This window comes from Lasioglossum baleicum, chromosome 8 (genome assembly GCF_051020765.1).
Source record: "Lasioglossum baleicum chromosome 8, iyLasBale1, whole genome shotgun sequence".
NCBI lineage: Eukaryota > Metazoa > Arthropoda > Insecta > Hymenoptera > Halictidae > Lasioglossum > Lasioglossum baleicum.
In genome coordinates this window covers 12,455,808-12,483,392 of record NC_134936.1, presented here as the reverse complement: position 1 = coordinate 12,483,392, position 27,585 = coordinate 12,455,808, and the positions used below count along the sequence as shown (strand labels likewise).

At 38.4% G+C, this 27,585-nt stretch overlaps 1 protein-coding gene across 4 annotated transcripts; it reads right to left on the bottom strand.

The window, feature by feature from the left end:
* LOC143211375 (UNC93-like protein) lies at nt 1–23,593 on the bottom strand. Of its 4 annotated transcripts, none has more exons than XM_076428986.1 (7): nt 23,429–23,593; nt 13,673–14,284; nt 11,375–11,661; nt 6,452–6,677; nt 4,229–4,388; nt 3,678–3,945; nt 1–2,510 (listed from the first exon to the last, which is right to left on the bottom strand). In XM_076428986.1, the coding sequence occupies exons 2-7, from the start codon at nt 13,936–13,938 to the stop codon at nt 2,239–2,241; spliced, it is 1,479 nt and encodes a 492-aa protein (XP_076285101.1). In that variant the 5' UTR covers nt 13,939–14,284; nt 23,429–23,593; the 3' UTR covers nt 1–2,238. The 4 variants fall into 4 exon arrangements, with proteins under 4 accessions (XP_076285101.1, XP_076285103.1, XP_076285104.1 ...); XM_076428988.1 differs by having other exon boundaries at nt 23,473–23,558; XM_076428989.1 differs by lacking the exon at nt 23,429–23,593 and adding an exon at nt 23,286–23,308.
* Between the last annotated feature and the right edge of the window lie 3,992 nt (nt 23,594–27,585).

Below are 27,585 nucleotides of genomic sequence, written 5' to 3'. Positions count from 1 at the left end.
ATTTTGTTATACGAGAAAAAAAAATGGTGTGTGGGGTAGTATGGCGCGCGGTGGGCGAAACAAAATTAAACGTGAGAACGAGATGGAGTGAGAGAGAGAGAGAGAAAGAGAAGCACTGAATAATAAAAAAAAAATTGAGAGAAAGGGAGAGAGCGAGCGTCGAGCGAACGAGTACGAGCGCGAGATAGAAGAGTTTACAAATCATGTGTATTTTCTTCGTGAAATTGATATTCAAATAGGTCATTACGGATGTGTAAACATGAGTATTAAAAGCAAAAAAAATCGTGAATTGTATTCGTGAGTGTCATATTTCTAAGGAAGATAGATCCACGGGCGAATGTTTTATAGCAGTTTCCGGGTAGAATCGCTTGTCCAGAATACCAAAATACAGAAAAATATGTAACGATGGCGAGAAAGAATAAACAGTGCAAAATAGATTCCGACCACAATTCCGAAATAGTAGAAAAGGTGATTTCAATGGTAAAAGGAAAAGAAACTAAAACGAGAAACGCGATTACGAACGAAACAAAAATGGGATAAAAAACAGAAGAAAACGAGGCAGAGAAACACGAGGAAACTGCTCCTGAAACATTGCCCAGCGAAACCAAAGTTCCTACTACGTTTTATAAAGTATATAAACTGAACTGCAAAACTTGAATTGTACATAACGAGAGTTAAGCTAGCACACGATCCACAATCAGGCGAGAGAGAGAGAGAAAGAGAGAGAGAAAGAGAGAGATAGACAGAGAGACATAAACCTTAAAAACGACGGAGCGAGCACGAGGTATGCAGGGTCAATTGATTCTACGTCGCGATTCGTTCGTGGGAAAACAACCGGAAGTGACAAGAAGAGCCGTCGATCCGATAGAGCGATCGCCATCGATCCTGGAGGCAATTGATCGTGACGGCACAATAAACATACGAATCGGCATACGACAAGAAAGGATACTCCAACACAACAGAAGAGACACGACAGTAACAAGAGAAAGAAAACGGCGTCACACACAAAAACAGATTATTATAATACGTGCGTGATATCACGGTGGAGACGTGTACACACACGCATACACAAGTAACACAGAGACACATGTACGCGCATACGATCGCGCATTGCAAAAGAAACGCATCGCATTCGCAATTCGCATCCACACAATGACACCGGTACCAGTCGAAAATGGCAATTAAGCACATTAAGTATACAATTAACTTAAGCAGCCGTAGCTTTAGCTTGAATGTTAGCACCTAGAAACACACGATGTAACATTAAACTAACGTATTTAAAGTGAGAACGGATGATGACATCTTAGCGTTTAAGCGAAAATACCTGTGTAAAATCTAGTAGGTGTCCACAAGAATAAAATAAAAACATATATTGTGGTACAAATCACACAAAGATCATACCTTCAGGTCCTGGCTCTTTGACTGCGTGCTACGCGCCCGATCACTTGTACAGAACGCGACACACTACTCGCGGCCGACTTTATTATGTATCATTTCTATGTATGATTCTTATGTATAGCGGAATTATACATTATTTACACGATCATACTATTGAACTTGCAAACTTATTCTTTATTCGAACAATCGAATTTAATTTGATCTTATCTTCTCATATTCTTAATTACCTATAGAACATCGTGTCGAAACAATTTTTCAAAACGATATTTAGGCATTTCGTGGTAGACAATGGTAAGTAAACGTTTATGCTTTTCTCGAATGAATTACTAACATTTCGACTTTGAAAAAATTCGCACATAGTTATATTTATATTTTCTCTAAAAATTGGAATTTTTCATTCACTGTAATTATCTCTGAAAGAGTAGTGTCGAACCAATTTTTCAAAACGATATTTACGCATTTCGTGGTAGACAATGGTAAGTAAACATTTTATGCTTTTCTCGAATGAATTACTAACATTTCTCGACTTTGAAAAAATTCGCACATAGTTATATTTATATTTCGCAAGTGATATTTATATTTTCTCTAAAAATTGGAATTTTTCATTCACTGTAATTATCTCTGAAGAAGTAGGAAACTATATTTATTTCGATGTATCTCAGAGTGATGTCTCCATTAATTTCTTATTTGATTAGAAACATATTATAGTTACTATACATTCTTCAAGACTTTATAGACATTCTACCTGTCGCAAATCTCGCTCAAGTCTCAATAATTCAACATTAACACTTCGAGACTTCGTACATTTGTTTGCAATGAATTACGGCGCCGGATGTTGTATCAAAGTTTCGTTGTATCGTTTGCGTCCCCATTCGCCACCAACTGGAAATCAGGTTTCGGCACTGGGGTCCTTCTATCGGCTTTTCCGGACCATTCGATGGCGCCATAGCCGATCATTCCGAGACAGAGGATTCCCATCAGCACGAACAGTTTCGTTTGAGTGCAGAGATAAGGACTATACGCGTACGTGATCACGGATCCTGTGGATTCCCATAGCCGGAAGTTTGAGAACGCTGCTTCCTCTTTCCCAGGGAATAGGATACCGGATAGAGCTGAAAGTGGAGCACAGGAAATTTTAGAGGGATACGTAATTAATCCCCACATTCAATTCTGGGATGATAACAGACATGCAGCTGGTAATATTCGCTGTTAATATTAAGCAATATTTTACTCGAATGTGGACGGTTGTAATTTAAAAAACACATGACGAACTGAAACGCCTTCATACATGAAGGAATAATAATGCTATTATACATTTAAACAAACCAATTTGTTTTTTAGTCGAAAAGAATATCTACCACCAATTGAATACAGAAAATTTTACTTTTCCAACTGCTGGTACGCTGTACCAACAGTTAGTATCGAATGTACTATCGTCGGAAGATAATGGAGGACGCTTTACTTCCTCTTACTGCCTGCAGATCAGGAAGAGAACTGTCTTTACTGCTGTAGGTGGCAGTAACCAGAGTTGGGCAAAAATTTTATTTAAATAAACATTTCGAATAAAGTAGGTTTTTTCCAAGTGGGTTTTATACCCACTTTGTTCGAAGTTTTTATTTAAATAAAATTTTTGCCCAACTCTGGCAGTAACACAGATGTTGCATCATTGCTAGTACAGTAGTATGGGTCAGTACACACTAGTAATATCACAGACGAGATATAGGAATAGACCTGACACCTTATGGGACTTGGTGTCCATAGGAATCTGAAGTACCGACACCTTAAAATGCCAGTGATAGCAATAATTTTCTTTAAATTATATCCATAATTCGCTATTAACCCGGCTATAAATATTGTGCCCCTAGAAATAATAATAATACATCTCTCTAATTCTATGTATAGAGGTGAATGACTCTATGAATAGAGGTTGACACTGAATGGTAACGGGGTGTTAGCACAGACGAGATATAGGAAATGGGGTGCTAGGAACCCAATACCGACGGACACCAAAATGCATTGGGTGTCAGGTCTATTCTTATATCTCGTCTGTGGTAATATGCCAGAATATTGGATAGGATAATTGCCCGGACACGAAACTGGTAGCTTTCTATTCTATGGTCGATGAAATAGGAAATTGATTTTTTTACCATCAGTAGTTTAATTGAAATGTTTACTTTTCTAACCGACGCTGTTACCCTTTTTTTTTTGAAAATCTGAGTGGTAATAAGACAATAAAATAATATCTTCCTTTAGAATTGACAAGAGAATGGAGGTCATACCGTTCACTTGAACCAGCCACATAGCGTCACAAAGGCCCCATAATCCAGACATGAGGAAGAACATTGAGCTTTGATCAGGCGTTGGTTTCCAGCGCAACAGGAAGACTAGAATTCCCATGTGAAGACAGAAGGCGAATACCATTAGGGCCTTCCTCCCCGTTAATTTCATTATGGATCCTGCCCCTAGTGCAGCTACAGCGTTCGTCACACCGAAGCAGATCATCACGTATCCGATGTTGCTGATTCCCCACGCACAGGACACAAACGACTGCAACCAGAGTCAATCAATCAGGAGCGACCGCATTGAAATCACTTCTCCACTGGAAGATTCCAGCGGAACGTGCCAGGATACTGTAATTCACTATGCTGATGCAACGGATACAGAATGATAATATTCAGTCTATTCAAAGAACCATACTTTATGTTTCCCTTCTCTGGATTTTAACTTTAAATTCAACGCAGCAACCTAATTCGGAACAGAAAAGCAGTCTCTCAATGCTGATCATTTTTGCAAACATCGACGAGAATTACAAAAGGAGAAAGCCACTAACAGCATTGTAATCGGCGAACAGGAACGCTTGTTCAGCCCCGATGAAAATAATAATCGGCAGTATCAGGAGCTGGCTCTTCTCCTTCAACAGTTTCAACGTCACGGCCAGCAGTTTGACGCCCGACAATCCTGTCGCTGAACCAGATCTGCCTCTATTGTACCTGCAACACAGTGAGCAAGTGACTCGGATGCACCCTTTTATGCAAATACATACACGCACGTCTCGGTTCGGAATTAATCGATGCAATTATCGTAGCAATTCTTCCAAGAGGGACAATCTGCGAACAATCTATCTGCGGAGGATTTATCGGAATTCGATCGTACGCGACTTTTATCGATACCTCATATGCTTAGCTGATCGATTGCGAATCCTGGGGTCAAATAATGTTTGAGTTGAATTACAAATGGAAAATATTATTGTACAGGGTCAGTGTTGGGCAAAAAATTATTCAACGATTGACGATTAAATCAATCGATTGAATCAATCGCCGATTATTCGACGATTTCTTTTTTTAATCGTATACATTAATCAATCAATCATGATTAAAATTTTAATCGATTAGTGCCCAACACTGTACAGGGTGTATAATTATATGATACAAGAACTTTAACAGCTTATATCTCAATAACTATCTGTTTGCGACATGTGGCTCCTTTCAAACTATTCCCCTTCTCGATAAGTAGAAGGTATTGATGTAAAAACAAAGTTTAACAACAATTTTCTTTGTTGAAAACATTTTTGTGGTAAGTTTTCTCTTACAAATGTCCACCGATCCAGAGGTGTAGATTCACCCCTAGGACGGATGACCATTACTTTCTGTACACCCTGTACATGAATACAGCGGTTCAAAAAATTATATAAACGCAACGAATTTGGTTGGATTTTATTTGATGTTTGCCGTTTATGACGACGTAATAGTGCGGCGCATTCTCGACGAAACTTAAGCCTCCATATTGTATACGCTCGCGAGTTTCGGTACGCTGAAATTCCATACGTGCGTCGCGTGTATCGGTTTCCAATATTTCTTTGATGAGGCTGATTTTCATAACGTGGATTTCTAAGGGAATCGAATATAGGGTGACGCATGCGTAATCATTTTCCTCGAGCGGTTTATAGACGAGCTTTAACCGATGCCAGATGAAACCTACAGATCCTCCATGCTGTTCGCGATTACGTGCATTTTCTGGCCATTTTTCCGGGCTTCGACAGCTTTCAACCTCGGATTAAACGCATTGAGTCGCTCGACTGACGGATTTTATTGATTAGTATACTCGAGCGTGTACATTAGCCGGGGGAAATTAATTCACGTTTGCTAACTATTTTTTAAGAGGAAGATAAAATATACGTACAGTGTGGATTCACCATTTCTAAACCACGATAATTTCGCTGGAAAAATGACACAGCAATGAACCTGGATTCATTTCAAAGCTAAAAGCCTCTACTCTCTCGATCTATCATTCCATTTTCTACGATATTATTGCATAAAATCCACCGCTAAAACGAGTCTGGGAATACACAATTTTCTTTAAGAACATACTACAGTAGGACCTCGATTAACCGACTTGATCGGGAGACAAACAGCCCGGAAAAATTAAGGCCCGATGGATAAGCGAGACCCTAGGAACATAATTAATATGTACATTATATTCCAAAATAAATTTTTTATTTTTGAAAATTTATTTTCCTTCATAATATAATCTTTGAACGCATATTTCTTTATAATCGGGATCCGGTTAATCGAGGTCCTACTGTATTTTCTCTTATAATTATTAAAGAAAGAAAAGCTATTTCGCTCCTGTCGTCAACAGAACGTAATGAGAAAATCGATACAGAAATTTTCAGTCTGCCAGTAAGCGACAACAAGTAGATAATGAAAATCGTTTGAAAAGACAGATCTTCGAAATTAGAACGACCGGACACGCAGTTTCGTTCATTAAAATTCCATCCCCCTATTCAGAAAGACTTCGTCCGCCGATTGTCCGGCGTTTTACAACAGTCCGGACAAGTTATAATGTTATGAATCCATAAAATCAGCGGTCTAGTGCCTCACTCCGAGCAACGGCCATAAATCGCAACAGTTTCGTAATTTACGAGCGTGAGTTAATACCGGTCTGACTAACTTCGGCAACAACAATGGTTAGTTAAGCCGCGAGTGCCGTCATTTTATTAAGCCGCCGGGGTTGCGTCGAATTGCGCGGTTTAGCGTGTAATGATCGATTCTACCTGGAGAGCGTATCAACGCCGAACGCGACGATTAAGGATGCGACTACCATGCAGCATAAATAAATGCTGGAGATTAGGTGAATCCTTTCCTCTGGAGGCCTTTCCAGCTTGGGACTCTCGACGTCGCCGGATGTTGCGCCGCAGAAGTTCGCACCGCATGCTTCCGCCACCACGCTGCTGTTCAGCGTTATGTTCGGAGGCAGTGCATCAATTCCGTAAGACAAAACTGTAGACAAAATATTTATTTATTCACCATTTTAATTCGACGAAGTATCATTTTAATGAACAAGGTGATACTAAACATAACTGAAAGCATTTAAAATATATTCCACGGGAGAGTAACCCCGTTTCGCGCAGCTTAGAAGATGGTGGGGGCGCAGCGAGCCTATCATCTCTCACTCCACTACCCACTCCCCATTTTCTTGAACCAATTAGGGCGAAGATGCGCAAAAACGAACGAAAACTGGTCTTTCCGCGGGGTTACTCTCTCGTGGGATATACTTTATGTTACGACTAGACTGCGGAACTTTATACAAAATAAAAATTGTTTGCATATCAACTGCGATAAACAAGGGCCAAGTAATAATTTCTTTTATTCCTTAATAACGTTGTTATGCTGCAATTAATACATTGATGTCCTTAAATTTTTTAAATCTGTTTACTGTTTTAAATTGCAACTACTCAGTTTTGTCACAAATGCATAAAAACCGCGTTCCAGTTATGACCGACGATAAAATACGGTTTAACGTGTACAAAGTGGAAAGCACCGTGATTTAATCGAAACAGTTTTCTCTCGGCAACAAAGGCGTGTCTTTAATGCACAACATCCGATCGCCAAGAAAGCTATCGCGAAACAGTCGATACGTCCGAGTTCTAAATACAAAAGTCAATATTTCGAGGAAAACAGACGAAAACACGTGTCAGCATTATTTCCTGTTCCCGTGTCCAATCCTCCGACAAAGAAAAACCACTGACCCGTTGTCCATTGTGTTCGCGAGTCACGATAGCTGGCGATCGAACTTCTGTAACTCGATAAGTAGCAGGAATTTCGTCACCGAATCGGCGTCTATACTTTTCTATCTACTTAGCGCGACAATGGCCAGCGTCGCTGCGATTTCGCATATCTCCGTTCCCTGCACCGGTCGCTTAGGAAACATTAAAACTTTCAGGACCCTCGAATTCCGGAGATCGAGTCGGGAGTGAATAAATTCTACGCTCCCGTGGGACTAAGCTACTTTTACACCGATACGCTTGTCCCTAAAAGGAAACTTAGGGTTGTACTACCCTCTCGTTGCTACTTTCGTCGTTTGTTTCATTCGTTTACCATTTACAAGGAGGTGAAACACAATATTGTGGACTGTCGAACAAGTCGAGCAGTCGTACTTTCGATTCTAATTGTGAGACTAATTATTAAAATGTTCTCGTACAAAATGAACATGTAAGTTATGCAATTTATGTCATGAATAGACTGCGGATTTTATGCATTTATGACGAAAATGGGTACGTACAGTTTAAAGCAGTGGACATATTAAAAAGATTTAAGGACATCAGTGTATTAGTTTCAGGTTAATAAGAAAATTAAGCTTGATCAAAATTTTTTATTTGTCTCCTGTGTCTTGCAATCAACGCAAAGATGTTTTATTTTACATAAACATCCGCAGTCTAGTCACGAATTAATTTGTACATGTATGACACAAGTATGTATCAAGATTTAATTTTCGAACTGGTGTATCTTCGAATGCAGTTTAAATAATAAATGACTGAAAAAGAACGAACAGTTATATCACGAAGTAATTGTACGAATAAAATTTTCGCCACTATGCATCGCCGTACGAGTTCATTGAAAATTCTGCAGCAGCTTATTCGCATAAATTCCTACAATAATACTAATTCAGTGAATAATCTTGATCGAAACATAGTAAAATCCAAATGTATGAAAGGGACTGTTATCGTCTAAATTATATACGAAGGGGCTGTCCAATTTGCAGGAGAAGAGGTGTTAACTTGTTATTAGAATGTGTAATTTGTAGGCATAGGGGCTGTTAATTTGTTAACTTTATTAGAAGGAGCTGTGCAGAATATCATTTGATGCTATCATTGCATATAGTAAGTTTGAACCCCCAAGAAGACCACGAAGTACCTTCTTTATGGAAATAAGTACAAATTAAAGGTGGACTTTAAAAGTAATACTTTCATTATGCTTATATTTATAACCACTGCTGAAATGGCTTCATTAATTTACGTTGAAAATGTTTGAAATTATGAAAATATTTCCATGGAAAATGTCTGAATGCATTCAATCTTTTTTACAAGACAACAAAAAATATTAATAAATCTTTCGTTTTATAGAGAGAAGCTTTGAACATCGGTATCGGGTTACGTTCTCCAATATGCATCTTCCGCGCGCGTGCTCGCTAAATAAATAGATTCCGTAAACATTTCGTTAAATAGCTCGTTCGTATCAGCAAATCTTCGGGAACGTTTGCGCGAAGTTGGCGATTTAAATTCGCCGTTCTGTTTCCGGTGCTACTTGGGCCTCTTTAACATCTAGCTGGCGATATCTACGAATTGCATTACGGCGAGTTTCTCCCGGGAGAACTTTTATCAGAGTGAAAGTGAATCGTCAGTAACCCGACCAATGTCAGTTTAATTACTCTCCGCCGGTACACTCGAAAATCGCTGGCAAAAAGAGTAGCAGGGGCGCTTTTAGCTTTTGCCACTTAAAGCTTCCGGCATCGACTGCCTTTCCTTTCTATCCACGCTGACTTCCCCATCCCGTCTTGGGGGATAAAAGCTTTGATTGCGATGCGATTCCACGAAATGGAAACAATGCCGAGCGCTTCCTTTGGAATTTTCATCGGAACCGCCGACCGAGAAGCTTATAGAGCGAAGTAGAACGTTCCGGCGTCCTTGCATCGTCGTAAAAATTAATTAATTAACCAGTCTTTTTTAATCTGCGAGCTGATCGAAGGACACGTACTCCGCAAACACGATATCCCACGCTCGTTGCGTAATTTTTACCTCACGACAGTTCCACACACATTCAAAGTCGATTCAGTACTGAATCCGGGAATTACTTCTGCGCTGCCATTCACGATTTATACGGTTCGACTGTGCGATTTTATGTTAATCCGCAACGTCGTTTAAGACGATTGATTAGGTCTCGTTAAAATAGTTGTCAATCAGTTTTATGGAATAATGTTCACGTTAGTGTGATGGCGGTTATTTCAAAGGCTTGGCGAGATCGAGAACTGCTGGTTGCGATAGCGCATTCCGCGTGGGTCATTAGTGACCCACGCTGGATCTACCTTCTGTCTGCTCTCCTTTCATTCGGTAAATTTGTAATTCCAGTTGAATATTTTAAATTTTGTTAACCCCCTCATACGTTCCTCAGGGTGAAAGTTCATCAATTTACTATTCTTACATACTGTAAAATAATTAATCTCTTTCTGTTTGTGTTGCGAGATGTTCTTCCTTAAAGTGTGAAGCTATAAACGAAACATAACTTGTTGTTTTAAAGTGTAAATTAAAATAGGTGAAATATTACTCTAGACTTTTATATGCAACTATTTCTGAGGAACGTGTGAGGGTTAATAAAATTGATTGAAGTTCTGAGAAACCGTAGAAATAGTAGTAGAAACAAAATCATTATGCTTTACGTAATCAAACATCAGGTTGACAAATTCGCGAACATAACAGTAAATAAGGAAGTGCAGCAGGCGTGGCACGGCCTATTTGAATTTCTGAACTACCAGAACTGTAAATCATAGAGCAAAAAAATGGATTGGTCATTCGATGATTCGTATCAAGTGATTACTAATAATGCTAATTAGAATGGGGAAGAACGTTTCAGAACGCAGGTCTCGTTTGATTGCTCATTTAATACATTAATTACCATAGCGGTTGCTGATAGTAATCGACGATGTAAGATTATGTGAGAATGTTTTCTTAAGTGCTTTTGGAAAAAAACCATTTATTGACGTCAGCAAGTGATAATATAAAGGATTGCACAATTGAATGGTTAATAATCGTTATTAACAACATTCACTTTGAGCCACAAACTAAATAAATATGAAAATTTTCTTCAGATTTCCTTACGCAAGCTGACATTGCAATATAAATTGTACAAACTCTAAATAAATACAATCTTGTCATTTTTATGATAATGTTAATTTTTTACCATTGTGTCAACGTTACACAGAGCACACATTTCTTCAGTTCCGCAGTCTAGTAACAATTATAAAAATTTCATTACTCAAGCTGGCATTACAATAAGAATTGCACAACCTTTGCATAAATACAATCTTCTCATTTTTATGATAATGCTAATTTTTGATCATTGTGTTCATTTTACACAGAGCTCACATTTTTTCAGTTCCGCAGTCTAGTAACAATTATAAAAATTTCCTTACTCAAGCTGGCATTACAATAAGAATTGCACAACCTTTGCATAAATACAATCTTCTCATTTTTATGATAATGCTAATTTTTGATCATTGTGTTCATTTTACACAGAGCACACATTTTTTCAGTACCATAGTCTAGTAACAATTATAAAAATTTCCTTACTCAAGCTGACATTGAAATAAGAATTGCACAACCTTTGCATAAATACAATCTTCTCATTTTTATGATAATGCTAATTTTTGATCATTGTGTTCATTTTACACAGAGCACACATTTTTTCAGTACCATAGTCTAGTAACAATTATAAAAATTTCCTTACTCAAGCAGGCATTGAAATAAGAATTGCACAACCTTTGCATAAATACAATCTTCTCATTTTTATGATGATGTTAATTTTTGACCATTGTGTTAAATTTACACAGAGCTGGGAAAACGGGGATTGTATCCACACGAGGGTGACTAAATTAATCCGCAGGGGAACGACGTTCCTCGCGAAGTAATTCAAGGCGCACGTACCTGCCGATGATATAAGGTTGCCCCAGACCTGCGCCATCTGGTAAAACATGAAGAACACCCCGAAGAACCTCGTAACGAGTACGTCCGCAGCCACGTCGGACAAGGTTGCATAAGCCTCGGCTGCGACCGTCAAGTAAGTGCACTTCGCGCACCAAAGTGGTCCCGCGCCAATGCCGACCAAGAGGCCAGCCGGTATCATGGTGTAGAATTTTGGGTAAAACTGAGCGGCCATAAAAGGCACGTAAGTCAGGATGGACAAGGATATCGTCCATTTACAACCCAGCCAGCTGCAACGAGAGAACGCGAGATAAGATTGCTTTTACGGTCCGAATATCCTGAAACTTCACTCGCTCGGCAAACTTGTCTGCAAGAAAGTTTCGCTTTTCTTTTTTCCTTCTCTTCCCCTCTCTCTCTCCTCTCTCTCTATCGCTGTCACTCTCTTCCTCTTTTCTTTTCCCCCCTTGTCAAGCGGATACGTCAGGCCGTCGCCGCCGCTCCGCGTCAAAATAATATTTCACGAGTAAACAGAAGACGAATCGTCCCGTGAACGATATTCCGCAAAGCGGATTGGTCGCCTCTAACCCTGTGGATTACCCAGCTCGATAATCTGCCTTGTTATTGGATGGCCATAAATATGGATCGCGCGCGCTATTTTCGGATGTAATTAAGTGTTAAGCGGATACCGGACAAACCTACGTTTGCCCCAGTCAATTGTAGAATCATCGTTTTAATGAAGCGAAGAGAACGCGAATTTTACGATCGATTTTGTCGAGCAAGTTGTCTACTGGATTTTATATTTTAAAAAAATATATGAAACAAAACTTTCTAAAAACCATGCTTTATATTGAAATGCACTAAATAGGAGAAAATAATTTTTTTTAGACATTAATGACTATAAATAAAAGCGTGGAGCGCTAAACTATATTGACGTAATGTTTGTGGGCGCTCCACGCTTTTATTTATAGTCACTAATGTCTAAAAAATTATTTTCTCCTTTTTAGTACATTTGAATATAAGCGTGTTTTTTAAAAAGTTTTTTTTATTTTCTACAACGACGCATACAACAACAACATCAACCACAACTCGGCAATCTAATATAAGCGTGGTAAAAATGGTGCAGAAATAATTAGAGATAGGATCGTGGAAATTTCTGCGTTATATTTTCTCCTACGAAGCACAGGTACGTCGGAATAAATATTATTAAAACTGTATTCAATTCATAAAGTGAAGAGGATCCTATCGATTTAATTTTTTAAAAATGGTGCAACAATAATATAGAATCCATTAAGATTGCTCCATTAAAAGATATGAATTGGCCGAGAAAGGGGTCGTCAGAACGTTAATAGATCCGGTCGGGCGTGTGCAAGACGCGTCGATCACCGGAAGCGATGGCAGGCCGGATTACGAGAGCCATTGCCAAGTTGAAAATTTCATGGACGATAAACTTCAATAATAAAGTTTATTGGCTGACGTGTCGTAGCCTGAGTTCGCAACACCGAAAGAAAATTCTTGCTGGTGTGCCGGTGGCCTTTCCGGCGCACTGTCAAGATTGTTACAACCCTGTTAAACGGCGAAAGAGGCGAGAAGAGATTGTGTCGAGCGACGCCCTCTTGTTCCATTTCTCTCCCCAAGCCTTTCCGCTTTATTTGCGCCCTAAATAAAATGTAACGTAGTGGATTAAAAGATACAAAAGGTAAATGCTCTCCAACCGTTTGACCCTTTTCACAGTAAACAGGTCACGTGTGCTCTCGAGCACAATGGCGAAACGAGAAACGGAAAGACGCTTTTACGTTTCGCGCCGCGCGTTTTAAATACCACCGCTCGCACACCGCGCGTGCCCTGTCGACAACGTTTCGTTGTATTATCTGTTACACGGAAATTAGAGGTCCGCAAAGTTTTTCCACCCTGCCGCCGGAAAAACTGCCCTCCTTCATATGCAAGGGAACTTTATTGGCCTTCCGTCGAAAATAGCGCGCGGTTTAGGAAATTTGTTCGCGCGACGTTCGCTTGGCAATGCTTTTGGCGTTGTTGCAATTTCTGGGCAAACGAAAGGGGTGAAATCTTATAAAATTAAAATCTCTTTTTCTAAAATTGAGAAACTGAAATATAGAAAAATAAGGAAACTAGACAAACTGAAAGTTAACGTGGTAAAATGGAGAAACTGAACACAATAGAAAAATGGGAGGAGTAGAAAATTCGAAAAATATTAAAGTCCCGTGCTGTGCATTGCCAATCAAAACCCATTCCTCCGTGAACAGAAAATAGCCATTAAAGCAAATAAAAGTGATAGTACTGTACCTTATAATTAGCGTGGGGAAGAATATATTGCTAAAAATGAGGCTGCCGTAGATCGAGGCTAGGGTGAAGGTCCCGAGGGATTGGTCCGCGTTAATGGAGCTCTGAAGATTGGTGGCTCCCATGAACGCCGTGAAATTCACCATGAATGCTATCCCGATGACGAACACGTTCCTGGTGATCCTCCATCGTTCGGACGGCTGGTATCCGATGCTCTCCGTCGGCACTTTCACGAACTGTCCCGTGGTCTCGGTTTTATCGAGCGACATGGTTCTCGACACGGATCTCGAGTCGGTGGATCACGAGCAGACGATCACTCGATCGTGTTTGCATACACCAGGGGTCGGGATCGATACGTAGAAACGCGGCTTCAGTTGTCGAGAGCTGCGACGAGGGTTCCCCGGCGCATCATGAAATATATTGAAATATTACCAACGCGATTGTCGACACCGGAGAATCTCTGCCTCGACCGCTTATCTATCAATGGCCCTCGAGAGTGTTTCGAGCGACTTTCAGCGACGACCTGCTAATGATCCTACGTTATTGCTTCGACAGAGCCAGACCAACCACCACAACGTTTCATAATTCTGCGCCGGCTGCTGATCGTTGCTAATCCTGAAACGGAGAGACGTTGTCAGGTATTATTGTACACTGCCGCTCAAAAGTATATGGAACTTTCTTGACCCTTGCAGTCACTCGCAGTAATGTTTTGACACTTCTAAAAGTACCATAACTAGACTGCGGATCTTTATGCAAAATAAAAATTGTCTGCATCGATTGCAAGAAATAGAATGAAAATTGATTTTAATAGAGGCGAAAACTGACATCTTCAATTTGTTTAATTTTCAAACAATTTCGAATTTCATCCACTCAATTTTGTTATAAATGCATAAAGATCCGCAATCTAACCTTAAGTTTGTAAAGATTCGACGATTTTGATTTTTTTGAGAAAGAAATTTTGAAAGAACTCTTCTATTGGTCCGAATCAGTAAAAATATTAGTCCTGGGTCAAAGAATTATTCGATAATTCTATAAAAATAGTATGATACCAAAGACAACGAAAGCCGAAAGCTTCTAGTCTCTCGTTATTTTTCCTGTTACTTTGGCTTGGTTATTGTTCAAGATCTCTAACGAGAATCACGAGAATCTCGTCTTTATTCTGCAGTTAAACGTTAACTGTATTTGTGGAGCCATTATGTCTTCAAGATTCTTTGCATAATACCTTCGGGCTGTATTTTTTTACAACAGTGAGATAAGAGTAACTCTAGACTTTACCATAACCGCAAAGGCGAATGACCAGAGAGGAAGTAAAAACTGTGTCGACCATAACTTGTATCAGTAGAACAGGCCTTGAACAGACTAGTCAGTGGTAATTTGTTTGCAGCTCGCGCAACTAATTACACGGTATTAATTGCTTGAGTAAATGATATTATACATGTGCTATTCTACATGGTTTACCCACTTCTTCCGTGGAAAAACCTGTAAAATAAACGCGATACTAAGAAACTGTGAATTCTATCAATTCGCAAATAATAAAAATTCATACATACATAGAAGCCTACAATTTAGTAATAAAGTCTGCGTATTTCATCATCGAGAGAAACTCGATGCATAAGGAAAATAAACTCTGAGGCATCACGAGCTGGCAATTACTCAAACATTTTATTTTTTGTGCAATCATCAACAACACCAACGGATCTGAACTCACAGAATGCATTTAAGTGCATAGATTACCGATTAGATGCGAAACGATCGAACGCACTGAGACCGCCGGTGAAACGCACTCGTGCGTTTAGTGATTTATCCCTCGATCACGGCGGCGATCGGACCTCCGTCAAGGTAAATTTTAACGAGCGATAATTCCCTTACCGTTGCATCGCGTGCCAATAATGATACGCCGCACTATGGTTGCCGTTCGATGGATTCGACCTACAGATAACCAGTCTGTTTACTATCTATCGTCGCGACGCGGCGAAACGATCCGCAACTGCAGCCGCAACTGCACCGGCGAAGGGCAGTGCACTCGAGGACGTTTAGCGTGAATGGCGCGAACAAATTTATCTTGGTGAATGACCGAGCCGGTCGACTCGTTGCAGAACGATGTCGATCCGACGTGTCAATTACCCTGCACCTTTTGCCACGCATGTCGACTCAATCTGCACGTTTGCTTTTATTAGAAATTCTAACGAGGGGACCGTTCGCGCAAATACTCCTCCGCCATTATTACAGTGCGAGCTGCCAACCGAGTTTTGGGGATTCCAACTCCTTCTTCAGTATTTCCACTGAGTATAACTATCAGATGATTGCACAAGTTCGTGCCCGATTTGAAAATAAAATTCAATGGTTAAATTTTAAAGAATAAAACTTTATTAATCAATTATACATATAGTAACCATTCTTTTCTAATTGTAGAAAATTTAACCACTTTTTAATTTTAATATAACCAATCATTAACCAAATCTCTAACCAATCTTCAAAATTTAACCATTGGATTTTATTTTCAAATCGGGCACGAACTTATGCAATCATCTGATATTACAGATCACGTACGCTTGTAAATATATTTTTATGATAATTAAAATGCGAAATTATGAATGTACAATATACAGAGTGTCTCAGCTGGAGGAGGCCACCTAAATATCTCCTTTATTTTTAATGGCACAAAAGATACATACTTATAATTTAAATGGTATCGAAGGAGGAATATCATAGAAGAATAATTTCTTTTGTACGGTTATTTTTTCATAGTTTTTTCAAGGTCATCGTTATTTTTTTTATCGGGAAAACTTTTTTTTTATTCCATCTTATAGCGGCTGAAAAAATACAGTTCAATATGCTTAAGTCATTAACAAGATGGAATAAGAAAAATAAGTTTTCCCCATAAAAAATAACAATGACCTTGAAAAAACTATACATAAAATATAATATATAACACATATACATATAGAAAAAATAACCGAACAAAAAAAATTGTTCTTCTATGATATTCCTCCTTCAATACCATTTAAATTGTGCCAAAAATATTTTTTTTGTGCCATTAAAAATAAAGGAGATATTTGGGTGGCCTCCTTCAGCCGAGACATATGTATACTGAGACTTATACAGAATCTGTATATTACCAGATTCTGTCCTTGTAAAAATTTTTGCGATATAATTAGAATATGAATTTTCAGATAGAAATTATGAAAGTTTAATGATGATCCATTTTGGGATTCGTAATGCCAATGAATTTTATAGAATCATAATTATCGAACATATAATCAATGGTCATTGAGCCTGAATTGATGAGATCAAGTTGGGAATTTTCTGCAATCGTTGGTCGAAGTAATTGTATTTTCACCAAGTTCTTTCAAGCAGTATCTTCCCGTGTGATTGATAAGAGAAATCGTGGAAGGAATGTTGATCCACCACGCCGCGCCGGCGGACGTTGGAAAATGTGTGATGACCGGAGGAAGAGAAATGAGGATACTTGGAAGAAGTGTAAAACCTGTAAAACAACCGCCGGCTCGGTAGAAGTTACGTTAACTTGCCCGCAAATAATGTACGTGCCTGGTCACTTTGTAGCTAATTTTGACCGCCAACCGAGTCTATTGGATTTTTCTACTTTGAACCTGCACCTTCTTCGCACTCATGCCCTCTGTGCTACTTTCGAACCAATAATCCTCTTTACTATGCAACAAGGTTTCATTGAAACAGGTTTTATTATCGTTGTCGCTCAGCGAGATTTATTACAAAATCGTAATTTGTGCCTTCATCTTGTTAAAATGGTTCGTGATAGAAAATTTTTAAACGGCATTATTCTGCACGCACAAATTTCTTTATAAAGACCTGACAAAATGTGTTACGTTGCTGTCAGTCAATTTCGGGCAACAAGATTTACGAGGATATAAGTTATTACATTTATGCTTGCAACATGTTAAAAGCTAAATTCTCCTGTGGCAATATATTTTGCGATTATTTGAGAAAATTTATTACGTTGTTGCACACCAATTTGGAATAGAAAGATTTATAAAGATATAATTTATCCCATCCATGTTCCCATGCTACTGAAATCTCAATTTTCGATACTAGTAAATATTAAAATATCGTTTGCATGCAGTGTTGGGCAAATTTTATTTTAAATAAATTAATAAATAATAATTAAACGTATGATTTTAATTGCAAATAATAACTATACTTTTTATTTAAATAAATTATTGTTTCTTATTTGCAAATAAAAGATTATTTATTATTTAGATTTAGGTAGAAATCAAAGAAGTAATTTTTGGTCTTCTCTTATTTCATGTCAATACAAATAATAATTGAAATTGTATTTGTAAATAGCAATTAAACTTTATATAAATAATAAATAACTCGTTATTTAAATTTTTATTTAAATAAACTTATTTATTGTTCAATATTGCCTGAATGTCATGATTTGTCTAGAAATCTGCATATTTACGTACGCTTTTGACATATTAGTTTCGGAATATTTGGATAAACAATGAAACTATTCAGTTGGAAATGATTGTGAAAACATGGCAATAGAAACGTTTTTTGGGCCAGTGGATTTTACGATTTGCATGGAATAAATTAGTTTTTGTTTCAATCGTCTCACGAATCGATGGTTTTCAATACTGGAAAAATACTGAAAAACCATTTCTGCATCTGAAAACACATTATTTTTCAAAAATGCAATAGCTTTTCTTGCGAGCCAGAAATATAGCGAACTTTCTAGACAATAAAAGGCTAATCAGCCGCCTATCTTTACGATCACAAACATTCGTTTGATAATGCACGTTATTGCGTCGTATCAATATTGATATTCGTATTCCGAACGATAATGTTAGTTAAGGAAAAAGTCTAGGTATTTGCCGAAGATAGATTATATTGTCATATAATACGGAAACGCACGAGGATAAATATCGCCGAAGGAATTCATGCGTTTCGGTGTTGCAACACCGGCGTTCCTGAATATGCATGTTTCTACGCCGATATCTGAATGACTCCGGCAAGCCACACGTATGTATTACGCGACTGGCAAGCATCGATTTCAAGGCAAACGAATACAGCAGGGATTCAAAATTCAGCAAAAATTGTATAACGCACAGGTTTTTCCTCTTCGAATGATACATGTCACAGAAATACGCTGGAGTGGCTCTGCTGGTTCTACAAAACGCTTCGAAGTTATATGTCTGACCACCGTCGTCTGATTCTACTTGTACCGTTGACTGACTAAAATACGATTTTGCTTTCCTGCTCTTTCGAGCATTTAACCTTTTGGCGAGGCAGAATAGAAAATAAATATGAGGAACACACAATAATACAGTAGAAAATACATTAAAAAATATATTAAATATTATGAATTGCGCATTTCCGGTTATATTATGAAATTTTTCGAAAGGTTTGTTTCAGTTATCCCGGTACCGTAGTAAACGAATATAAATTGCAAAGATAAAGTAACACATGCGGGATATATGAGCAACCTGTGCCACGGGAGTATAATTAATATTAATTTCCGTAGCGCAAGTGACAATGAAAAATCTTAGTATAATTATTTCCGATATGGAGGCTCTAATCTGCGCGTACCAGGTGTTGCGAAATTCCGTTATCAATCTGCACCACGCCTATAAATTACGTTCCCTTGGGAACACAAAAGACAACTATAAAAGTTGATCGCCGATAAGCATCATTAATAATTGATTTAAAAACCCGCGAACGCTAGTGCTCTCAACGAACCATGACCAAGTACAATCTGATCAAGAAGTGGAGCACAAAATGGTTTGTTTTATCAAGCACCGAATAAGACGGTGATTGACATGGTTCTTTTTTATCCGGACAGAACGTGGTCAATCGAATGCCAATTAAGAAACAGACGGTGTCGAAGGTATTGGCGTGTCCCGACGAAATGCTAATTAGTGAGATCGAGTGCAGCTAAATGACGGAACATATATGGCAGAGAATGCAAGTAAACATCGTGATAGGCGCTGCACGTTTTCTCGCAAAGCGGAGGCAAATGTTTGGCGTTAGATAACATCGGAGTCGGTTCGAGCCCATTCCATAAATCATCAGATCGACTGTGTTCGATCAGTATCGCGGCGAGCGATTGTCCGAACACGTGCGAATCGTTCGTCCTTGATGAGAATAGGTATTCCTGGCTCCTTTCACGAGAGGTTCGCTCGAGAGCCCAGTCGAGCGTACGTCTTTAACAAGGAAAAAACGCCCAATCAGCATTCGATCACGCAATTTAAATGTCGCAATGCTTTAAAAGCGTATCTTGACCATGGACAGGAGATTGTCCGGCCATTTTGCATCGATCGGTTTGCGGATGCTTCGGGGATTTTCTCTAATTGATAACTGTTATCAGCGATCGAAATAAACTCCGATCGAATAACTGTTATGAGCGATCGAAATAAATTTCTCTTATCGATAAATGTTATTGGCGGTCGAAATAAATTTCTCTCACTGATAACTGTTATAAGTGATCGAAATGAATTCTCTCAACGATAACATTTAGCAACAAGAGAACAAAATTCTCAGTTACTTATAACCCTTGTTTGTTACAAATACGATTTTAGTCGATGAAATACTTGTTATTCTCTGACTTTTTTTCTTTTTGGTTATAAGAGTTATGGATCCTAGTTAAAAGATTAAAGATTCGAATAAAATACGATATTAAAGTTCGAAATAATAAATGTTTCTGCAGGACGATTCAGATTAAACGAGACAGTTTGAGGTTTCGAGGTGATAAATTAAACATTCTTCTCCGTAATGGGAAATTAATGGCAATTTTGACCGTTCATTTGACACCGCAATGAATTAATGAAAATTCCGAGCTCCTGATAAAACACCGACGTCTTCCCTTACAAATTCTCCTCAGTTCGACGATCCCACAGGGGCAAAGTCGCTGACGTTGTTAAATCGCAGCGGTCGAAAGAACCTAGCTAATTATTTTTGACTAACGATCGACCTCGAAACCGCTATTCCGCCGCGGGAAAAATGAGGCTCTAACACGTAACGACAGGTTCCTTCCGCAAAATCACGTTAGCCTGAAACGGGAGAAATTAACGTAACCTGATCCCGGAAAAGAAGAAATCCGTCGTTTATTGGAAACTTCGTCCGTGATTCGATTATGGTTGTCTAGCGGGAATACTGCGGGAGAACGCTACCGTCCTGTAATTGATCTATTATCGGACAAATTACTGATAATGCTCCCCGGAAAAAGAGAAAGTGATCGAATTGAAAGTTTTATAATCCGTAGATGATAATTCTGCAGGAATACAAATTTCAATATTTCATTATTTATGTAATTCGAGGTTCTTAATATTCAGATTGTTAGCTATTCAGTGAAGCCATTCTTGAAAATTATACGCTTCGGCAGCTTGTTAATTATGAGACTCGTTTGTATTCCGTAATTAATGGAGATGATTCCATCATTCCCGTATGTCAGCTACCATTGTGTTCGACTACAATAACGTTAATTATGAAGTGGGACATCGTACTTTCTATTTCGAGAATGATCTAAGTAGAATTAAAAAAATGGAACATTAAAAGCTTGCATGAACAAATATAATAATTGTTTGACGACTGCCGCGACTTCTGGCATGATATTTTAATTTATAATGTCTTGAAATTTGTGATACGATTTTCTATGTATTTTTGGCTACAGTGTCGTGCAATTTATAGTGAAGTGCGTATAGAATTGCAGCGTAGAAATCACTGTTAGCGGAGGAATTTCACATTTCGAGCCCCTGGCGTAGCGGAATAATTACGTTTCCAATGCTTTCGCGTCGACCAACCGTAATTAATTCAGATCGCCGTGCTATTCATCGAGCCGAGTCGCAGAACATTTTTTATCCACGGAGCCGCGTTTCGAAGGACCGATCGATCCTGTGTAACATAATCGAACAATTTCCCCGTAAGTCACTGGCCGGCCCCTTTATCGCGTCACTTATTACAACATGTTAATTAGTTTCTCGCAGCGGCGGGCTTCTTTCGAGGGCGGCGGCGCTGGCTCGCGGAGTTAATTATTTTCATCCTGGCACTGTTTAACAGCAGTTGATTACCTGAAAAGCTTCATCTTCCGGCGATAATTGCTTGAATAATTTAGCTCGTCGGAAATCCAATAAATTATAACGAGAGGCCACTCGACTTCTGTCAACGGAATCGATCATGGAATCACAAACAATGTGCCATGCCGGGGCCGTTTCCCGGCGCGCAATATCGAAAGGAATTTTCTAAGGCTTTTCCCGACCGGTGAACTCGTCTGCTTGCTAGCAGGCAACATTTCAATAATTTCCCTCCAAGGACCGAAACGTTTTTTCCGTGAATCGCCGTCGAAATGGTCATGCCACGATGACTTTTATTCGCGACGATAATTTCGATATTTATCGTGGAGAACTGGGAAACAATTGCACAATCCCACCATGATGGGAAACTAAAGTGGAATAAAACAAAAAGTGGAATAAAATTTTTCTGACTGTGGGATGGAATTTAGAAAAATTTTTTAAATAATTGTAAGTTAACTGTATACGTGACAAATTAGGCATAGTTTAAATTTCAGCACGACTTCTAATTTTATTTTTAATATCCTGCACAAGTTTTAATTTATCATTTTCTTATCTCTTCATTATTTCCTTTTCTCCCACTTCTTTAGCATCACTCTGTATACAAACATAACTTAAGCCACTTATAATCAGCTCGTAAATTGCGCAGCTTGTTTTGATGCTAATTTTAATCGGATACCAAGGATCATAAAAATGTGGCTAAGAACCGTGTGTCTGATCGCTGATGCCCAGTTTCACTTCCATTGTAGTATTAACTAGCAACAATTTAAATAACCAGCTTACAGGCTTACTAGATATTCTGCATTAAATCATAGTCCATTGTTATCTCGATGCGACGAGAGTTAGATTCTAGCAATAATTAATAATAATTATAATTCTCGCAGTTGGTTTAATGTTTCGATTCCCGACCGTAGCAGGAGTTCCGCAGATCTATTCATGAATACAATTAATAATCTTTCTCTGTGTGCCCATCTATTCTACTGATCCTTTGAAACGTTCGACTACTTTCATAGTTTTCACGGCTCTGATAATTACGAGGGCTCTGTTCCTAGGAAATCTGTTCTACTAAATCTCCGAAATCAATCAGATTGACTTCAACCAAATGTCTTTTCACTGTTTCCCTATTCTACTGAATCTTTTATGTACTTTTAACAGTTCGATAGCTTTGACAGTTTTTACGATCATTGTCCCGACAACTCATTGCCCACCCTTTTTACCGGGTCTTTAATGTACCTTAAAGACTTTGTCAGCTTACGGAGCTTTTACGACCACCGACTAAATGCCAGTACATTCATCAGTATATTCTACTGCTCAACAAACAAAATGACTCATTTAAAAGGAAAATATGCGACGGTAAAAGAAATCCTTATTTCAGTCACTAAATGTGTTATAAAACATTGCACAAATCCCGCCGAATTTTTACTATAAAATGAACCAGTAAATTCCGCAATCTCCAAATGTTTTCGAACAAAAGAATTATTAGGCACTTTCCAAAATAAGCTCTTCAAAAAACGAAAAAATTTGTGTCGTGAACTCTCGCAGTGCCAAAGAGAATAATTGCCAAAAATCACTTTTCATGAGCGTCGGGATCAAGCGTATCCCGTTAAGATGAAAAGATAGTAATCAAAGTTTTCGGCGGAAGTCTGCAGATTATCGTCGGCTGAAAGGGAATCCTGATGGCCATGTCAAAGGATCCATCCAATCTCGATCTCACCTCCGCGATGAGAGTAATCCCTGGACGCAGAGTGGTTTTCACACCTGCACACGATGTTTCACCATCTTTCTCGGCGTGCACGATCCCGGCCGGTCGTATCTGCGAGCGCAGCGGATAAAATAGCACTGATCGAACACGAAATCACGCGGTCAAACCACCGTATCACCGGTGCCCCACCAGCATCTTTTTCGTTCGTACGTTCCCGCTCGTAACCGTGTATCGGCCGCAGCTGTTTGACTAGGGTTTTCGATGCTTATCGAATCCAGAACAACCATCTCTATTCCCGGCACACGCCCGATTGTAGCCGTCCTTCTATCGTTCTCCTGATTCGCAATTTCTTAGCGTTTTGATCCGGAACACGTAGCTACGATGCGGTCGACGACGATCATCGAGGATTTTGCACGCCTTTGACGCCAGAGATTGGATTCTTTGTGTTTCGCAGCTAGCTAGCTGCTTGCTGTCAATGATCAGTCACAGACATTATCGTCTGAAGGAGGGAACATGAGAAATCGTGTTCAGAGAAATTGTGTTCATAGATCTTGTTTACCACGCTTGTATTAGCTTTCCGAGTTGTCCTTGTTGTTGTTATAGAATGCGTCAAATCTTGTAATCGAATTTTAAACCACTTTCCGATGAGCTAGAGACTTGGAACTTTAAACATAGCTCAGAACAAAAAAAAAACTGTGCGTTCAGGAGAAAAATAATTTTAATATTAACCGTCATACCTCGCCGCGCGACGCTCGGTAGTACGTCATCGCGTTCAGCCATCTCCACTCCGCGCGCCAGCGCTCCCTACTCCATTACGCGTTCCCACTCCGACTCATCCCCACTCCACTGAGTCATTACGCATCGAAGGAGCTCAGTCAGTGTGGTGTTCCGTTCATTCAGTTCCATTTCGGACAATTTCGGACTCCATCAAGAGACGTCGTCTCTCGGAGTCATCCCCTCATTCTATCTCGCGTATTTCCATATCTTGCGTTTCTATATATCTTACTATTTCATACCAGTATTGCGTTCCATTTAAAAAAGACTAAAAAGTAGAAAGTAAAAAAATATATAAAAAAACTTTTTAGAAACCACGCTTATATTAAAATGCACTAAAAAGGAGAAAATAATTTTTTTAGACATTAGTGACTATAAATAAAAGCATGGAGCGCCCACCAAGATTACGTCAATATAGTTTAGCGCTCCACGCTTTTATTTATAGTCACTAAGGTCTAAAACAATTATTTTCTCCTTTTTAGCGCATTTTAATATAAGCGTGTTTTTTAAAAAGTTTTTTTTTTATATGAGAAACAATTTGTTTATGACAGATTCAAAAAGAAGTTAATATTCGTGATGTAAATGTTGCCTAGGATTGTACACGGATTTTAACAATATTGCCAAATAAGTACAATGAAATTCAAAGTAGAAGCAGATGTTGGTAGACGGACAGTAACTCTTGAATATTTGATACCAGGATGGTCTGGCCACTGCTGTCCTCTTCCACTAGAATCCAAACAGAATTTGGTAGAAAGGGAATTCATTTTCTACACATTTGAATATACTCAAAACAAATATACAGCGTCTTCTTGGATATAAATAATTCATGAATGTACTGTCTAAACATCATATTTTATTTTTACACGTTAAATATTGTGTAGAATATCCACGCCTAAAAGAAGGAACAAGTTTACACAAGCACGTAATTATAAAATAAATACACTACGATTATAATTAGATACAGATGCTGGGAAAACCGGACAATGTATCAGAGTCTTAAGGAAACTATCCTTTTCACAATTATCCTCGAGATAATACGAGAACTGAATACTAATGTGGGCACTTAATGTCTTAATTTTTGACGAACGTTAATTGCAAACCTGTTACAAGGAAATGATACTTTGTACAATTTTCTTCCATGAAAGTCTATGTTACAGATTGAAGGAGTCGAAGAATGTTGATCATACTTTATGAGATTGTTAGCAGAGGTATTAATTGGAGCGATAGCGGAACAAAATTACAGTAATAAGGCAGTTCGCTCTGTCTCTTTTTCCGTTCACATACGTAGCCATAGGTGCAGGGCTTTCATGCGATCGAAGCTGTGACGTAAACAACTCGTTAAAGAGATTTTCATCAACAGTTCCCCAGCTCATTAATTATGACACACAATTGCGCGTTACTCTACCATGGCAATTATTCGGAACGTAGAAATGATATTTTTGAAATCGATCACAGAGTTAAACTTGACCCGAATATGGTAGATAATTATGACAATCCACCGTCCTATGTTTAATTACAGTTACGCAATTCCAATTTCATCTAGCAATATTCGAACCATGAATTAATAATAGCTGAATGTAACGAGTCCCCAGAGATGTCAGATAGGAATCGACAATAGATCAAATTTCGATAGATTTCAGTGAACTGCAACTGTAATTTCTATTTGCGGTGGTAGACCAAACATCGCTGACCCACTTTCCGAATCAAAATTCACACGAAATTTTCAGCCATTGTTATGTATGCTACCGTGTGAACGGCGAGCGGTCTTCCGTGTACCAATTAATGAAGATTACACGTTAGTGATTCACAAAAGCTCGAACAGAAAAGCTATACACCGGTTGCAGAACTGGTTTAACCACGCTCGTTAATTCTGCGAATTAAGTGCGACCATTTTTCCTTCAGCTTTTAGCAAACCGCGTCCAAGAAACGTTCGGAACGGATTCCAAACAGTTTCTTCATTAATGAACTTCAGTTTCCTGGCTTGAGAAAAGCTGTACAGCTTATTTAGTAATCTGCATATTACTGGAAAATTAGTACAAAATAAATTTTCAAATCGATATTCAACTCAATCCAGGATTATTAAAAAATAAATTACAGCGGGTGTAAAAAGTATTCGTACGCCCTTTAAAATAGAATAACTTTTTCATAATTGTACCAAACCACCTGATCTTTTATAATCAATTAGAAGCATTGGTTCACGAAATGATAAGCAAAAAAGATTTTCCAAAAATTATAATTTACAAGGCTACATGCAAAAATAAAATATATGTTTTGTAGATCTATAGTAGTTACACACATGCTGAAAATTTCATCGAAATCGATTAACATACACACGAGCTACAAGCGGTTAAAAATGCTGAAAATCGTAAAAATAGTTTTACACGACTTTTGATCAGTTTCTGCTAAAAATCCACAGAATCGTACATCTTTCGATGCGTGTCATTTTTTCCTGCGTCAACTGATTTCGATGAAATTTTCAGTATGTGTATAACCAGTGTAGGGCAACAAATAGATTTATTTAAATAAAAATTTAAATAACAAGTTATTTGTTATTTGGATATTCAAATAAAAAGCAAAAATAATTATTTATTATTTGAGCAAGCCTAAAGAAGGTCTAAATGAATTATTTAAAATAATAAAGTCAATTGTTATTTACGAATACAATTTCAATTATTATTTATATTGACAAATAATCGCAGATCTAAGAACCAAGGTATATATTGTAAATAGTAAATGAATGAATACAACGTCTAAATAAAATTAAGAATTACGACGAAAGAACTGAAAACGTTGAAAAGCTTAACGTAAAAGGAGTGCATGAAATAATTACAGGTTGCTAGTCGTTAATGGTATTGAAATTGCCGAGGAGATTGGCGGATAGAACTTTTCCGCGAAAATAAAGGAAACTAACGCGCGCATGAATGTAACATGAGTAACCGGAAGAAAACTGCTGGAAATAAAACAACCTCACAGTTAGCAAACTTCAATTTCCTACATGTCGGGATCGCAGCGAAGTAACTCCTGGTATAACGATCGCCGCGCCGGTCGTAAAGTTAAGATGCATCCACGCAACACATGTGAATTTCGTCTCTGTTAACGAAACAAGTGGAATTTTGAAACTACCGGATGATTACTGTAAAACGTTTTCGCTCAACGATCTCTGTCTCAACATACTTCCTTGTCACAATGTTATAAAACAACAGCATTATTTTTCTCTGATTAATACAGCATCGTGTCTCTTTTATTATTGCAATTTTGGAATGTTCGAACGCGACAGTCGTCTGGAGAAATACGCATGCGTCAATTAGTTCTCGCGAGACGTTCCAAGGCCATATCATATCATTTATAGTTTTCTCCGTATGTTCGCGAGTCCCATTTATTTGACGAGAATACAC

Bases quoted from the DNA above. Each gene is read 5' to 3' on its own strand.
- LOC143211375 (XM_076428986.1), bottom strand. From the start codon at position 13,938: ATGTCGCTCGATAAAACCGAGACCACGGGACAGTTCGTGAAAGTGCCG. The intron at 6,678-11,374 runs GTACGTGCGCCT...TTTTGTCTACAG, and splicing joins CAACCTTATATCATCGGCAG to TTTTGTCTTACGGAATTGAT. The intron at 3,946-4,228 runs GTTAGTGGCTTT...CTCTGGTTGCAG, and splicing joins TGTTCGCCGATTACAATGCT to TCGTTTGTGTCCTGTGCGTG.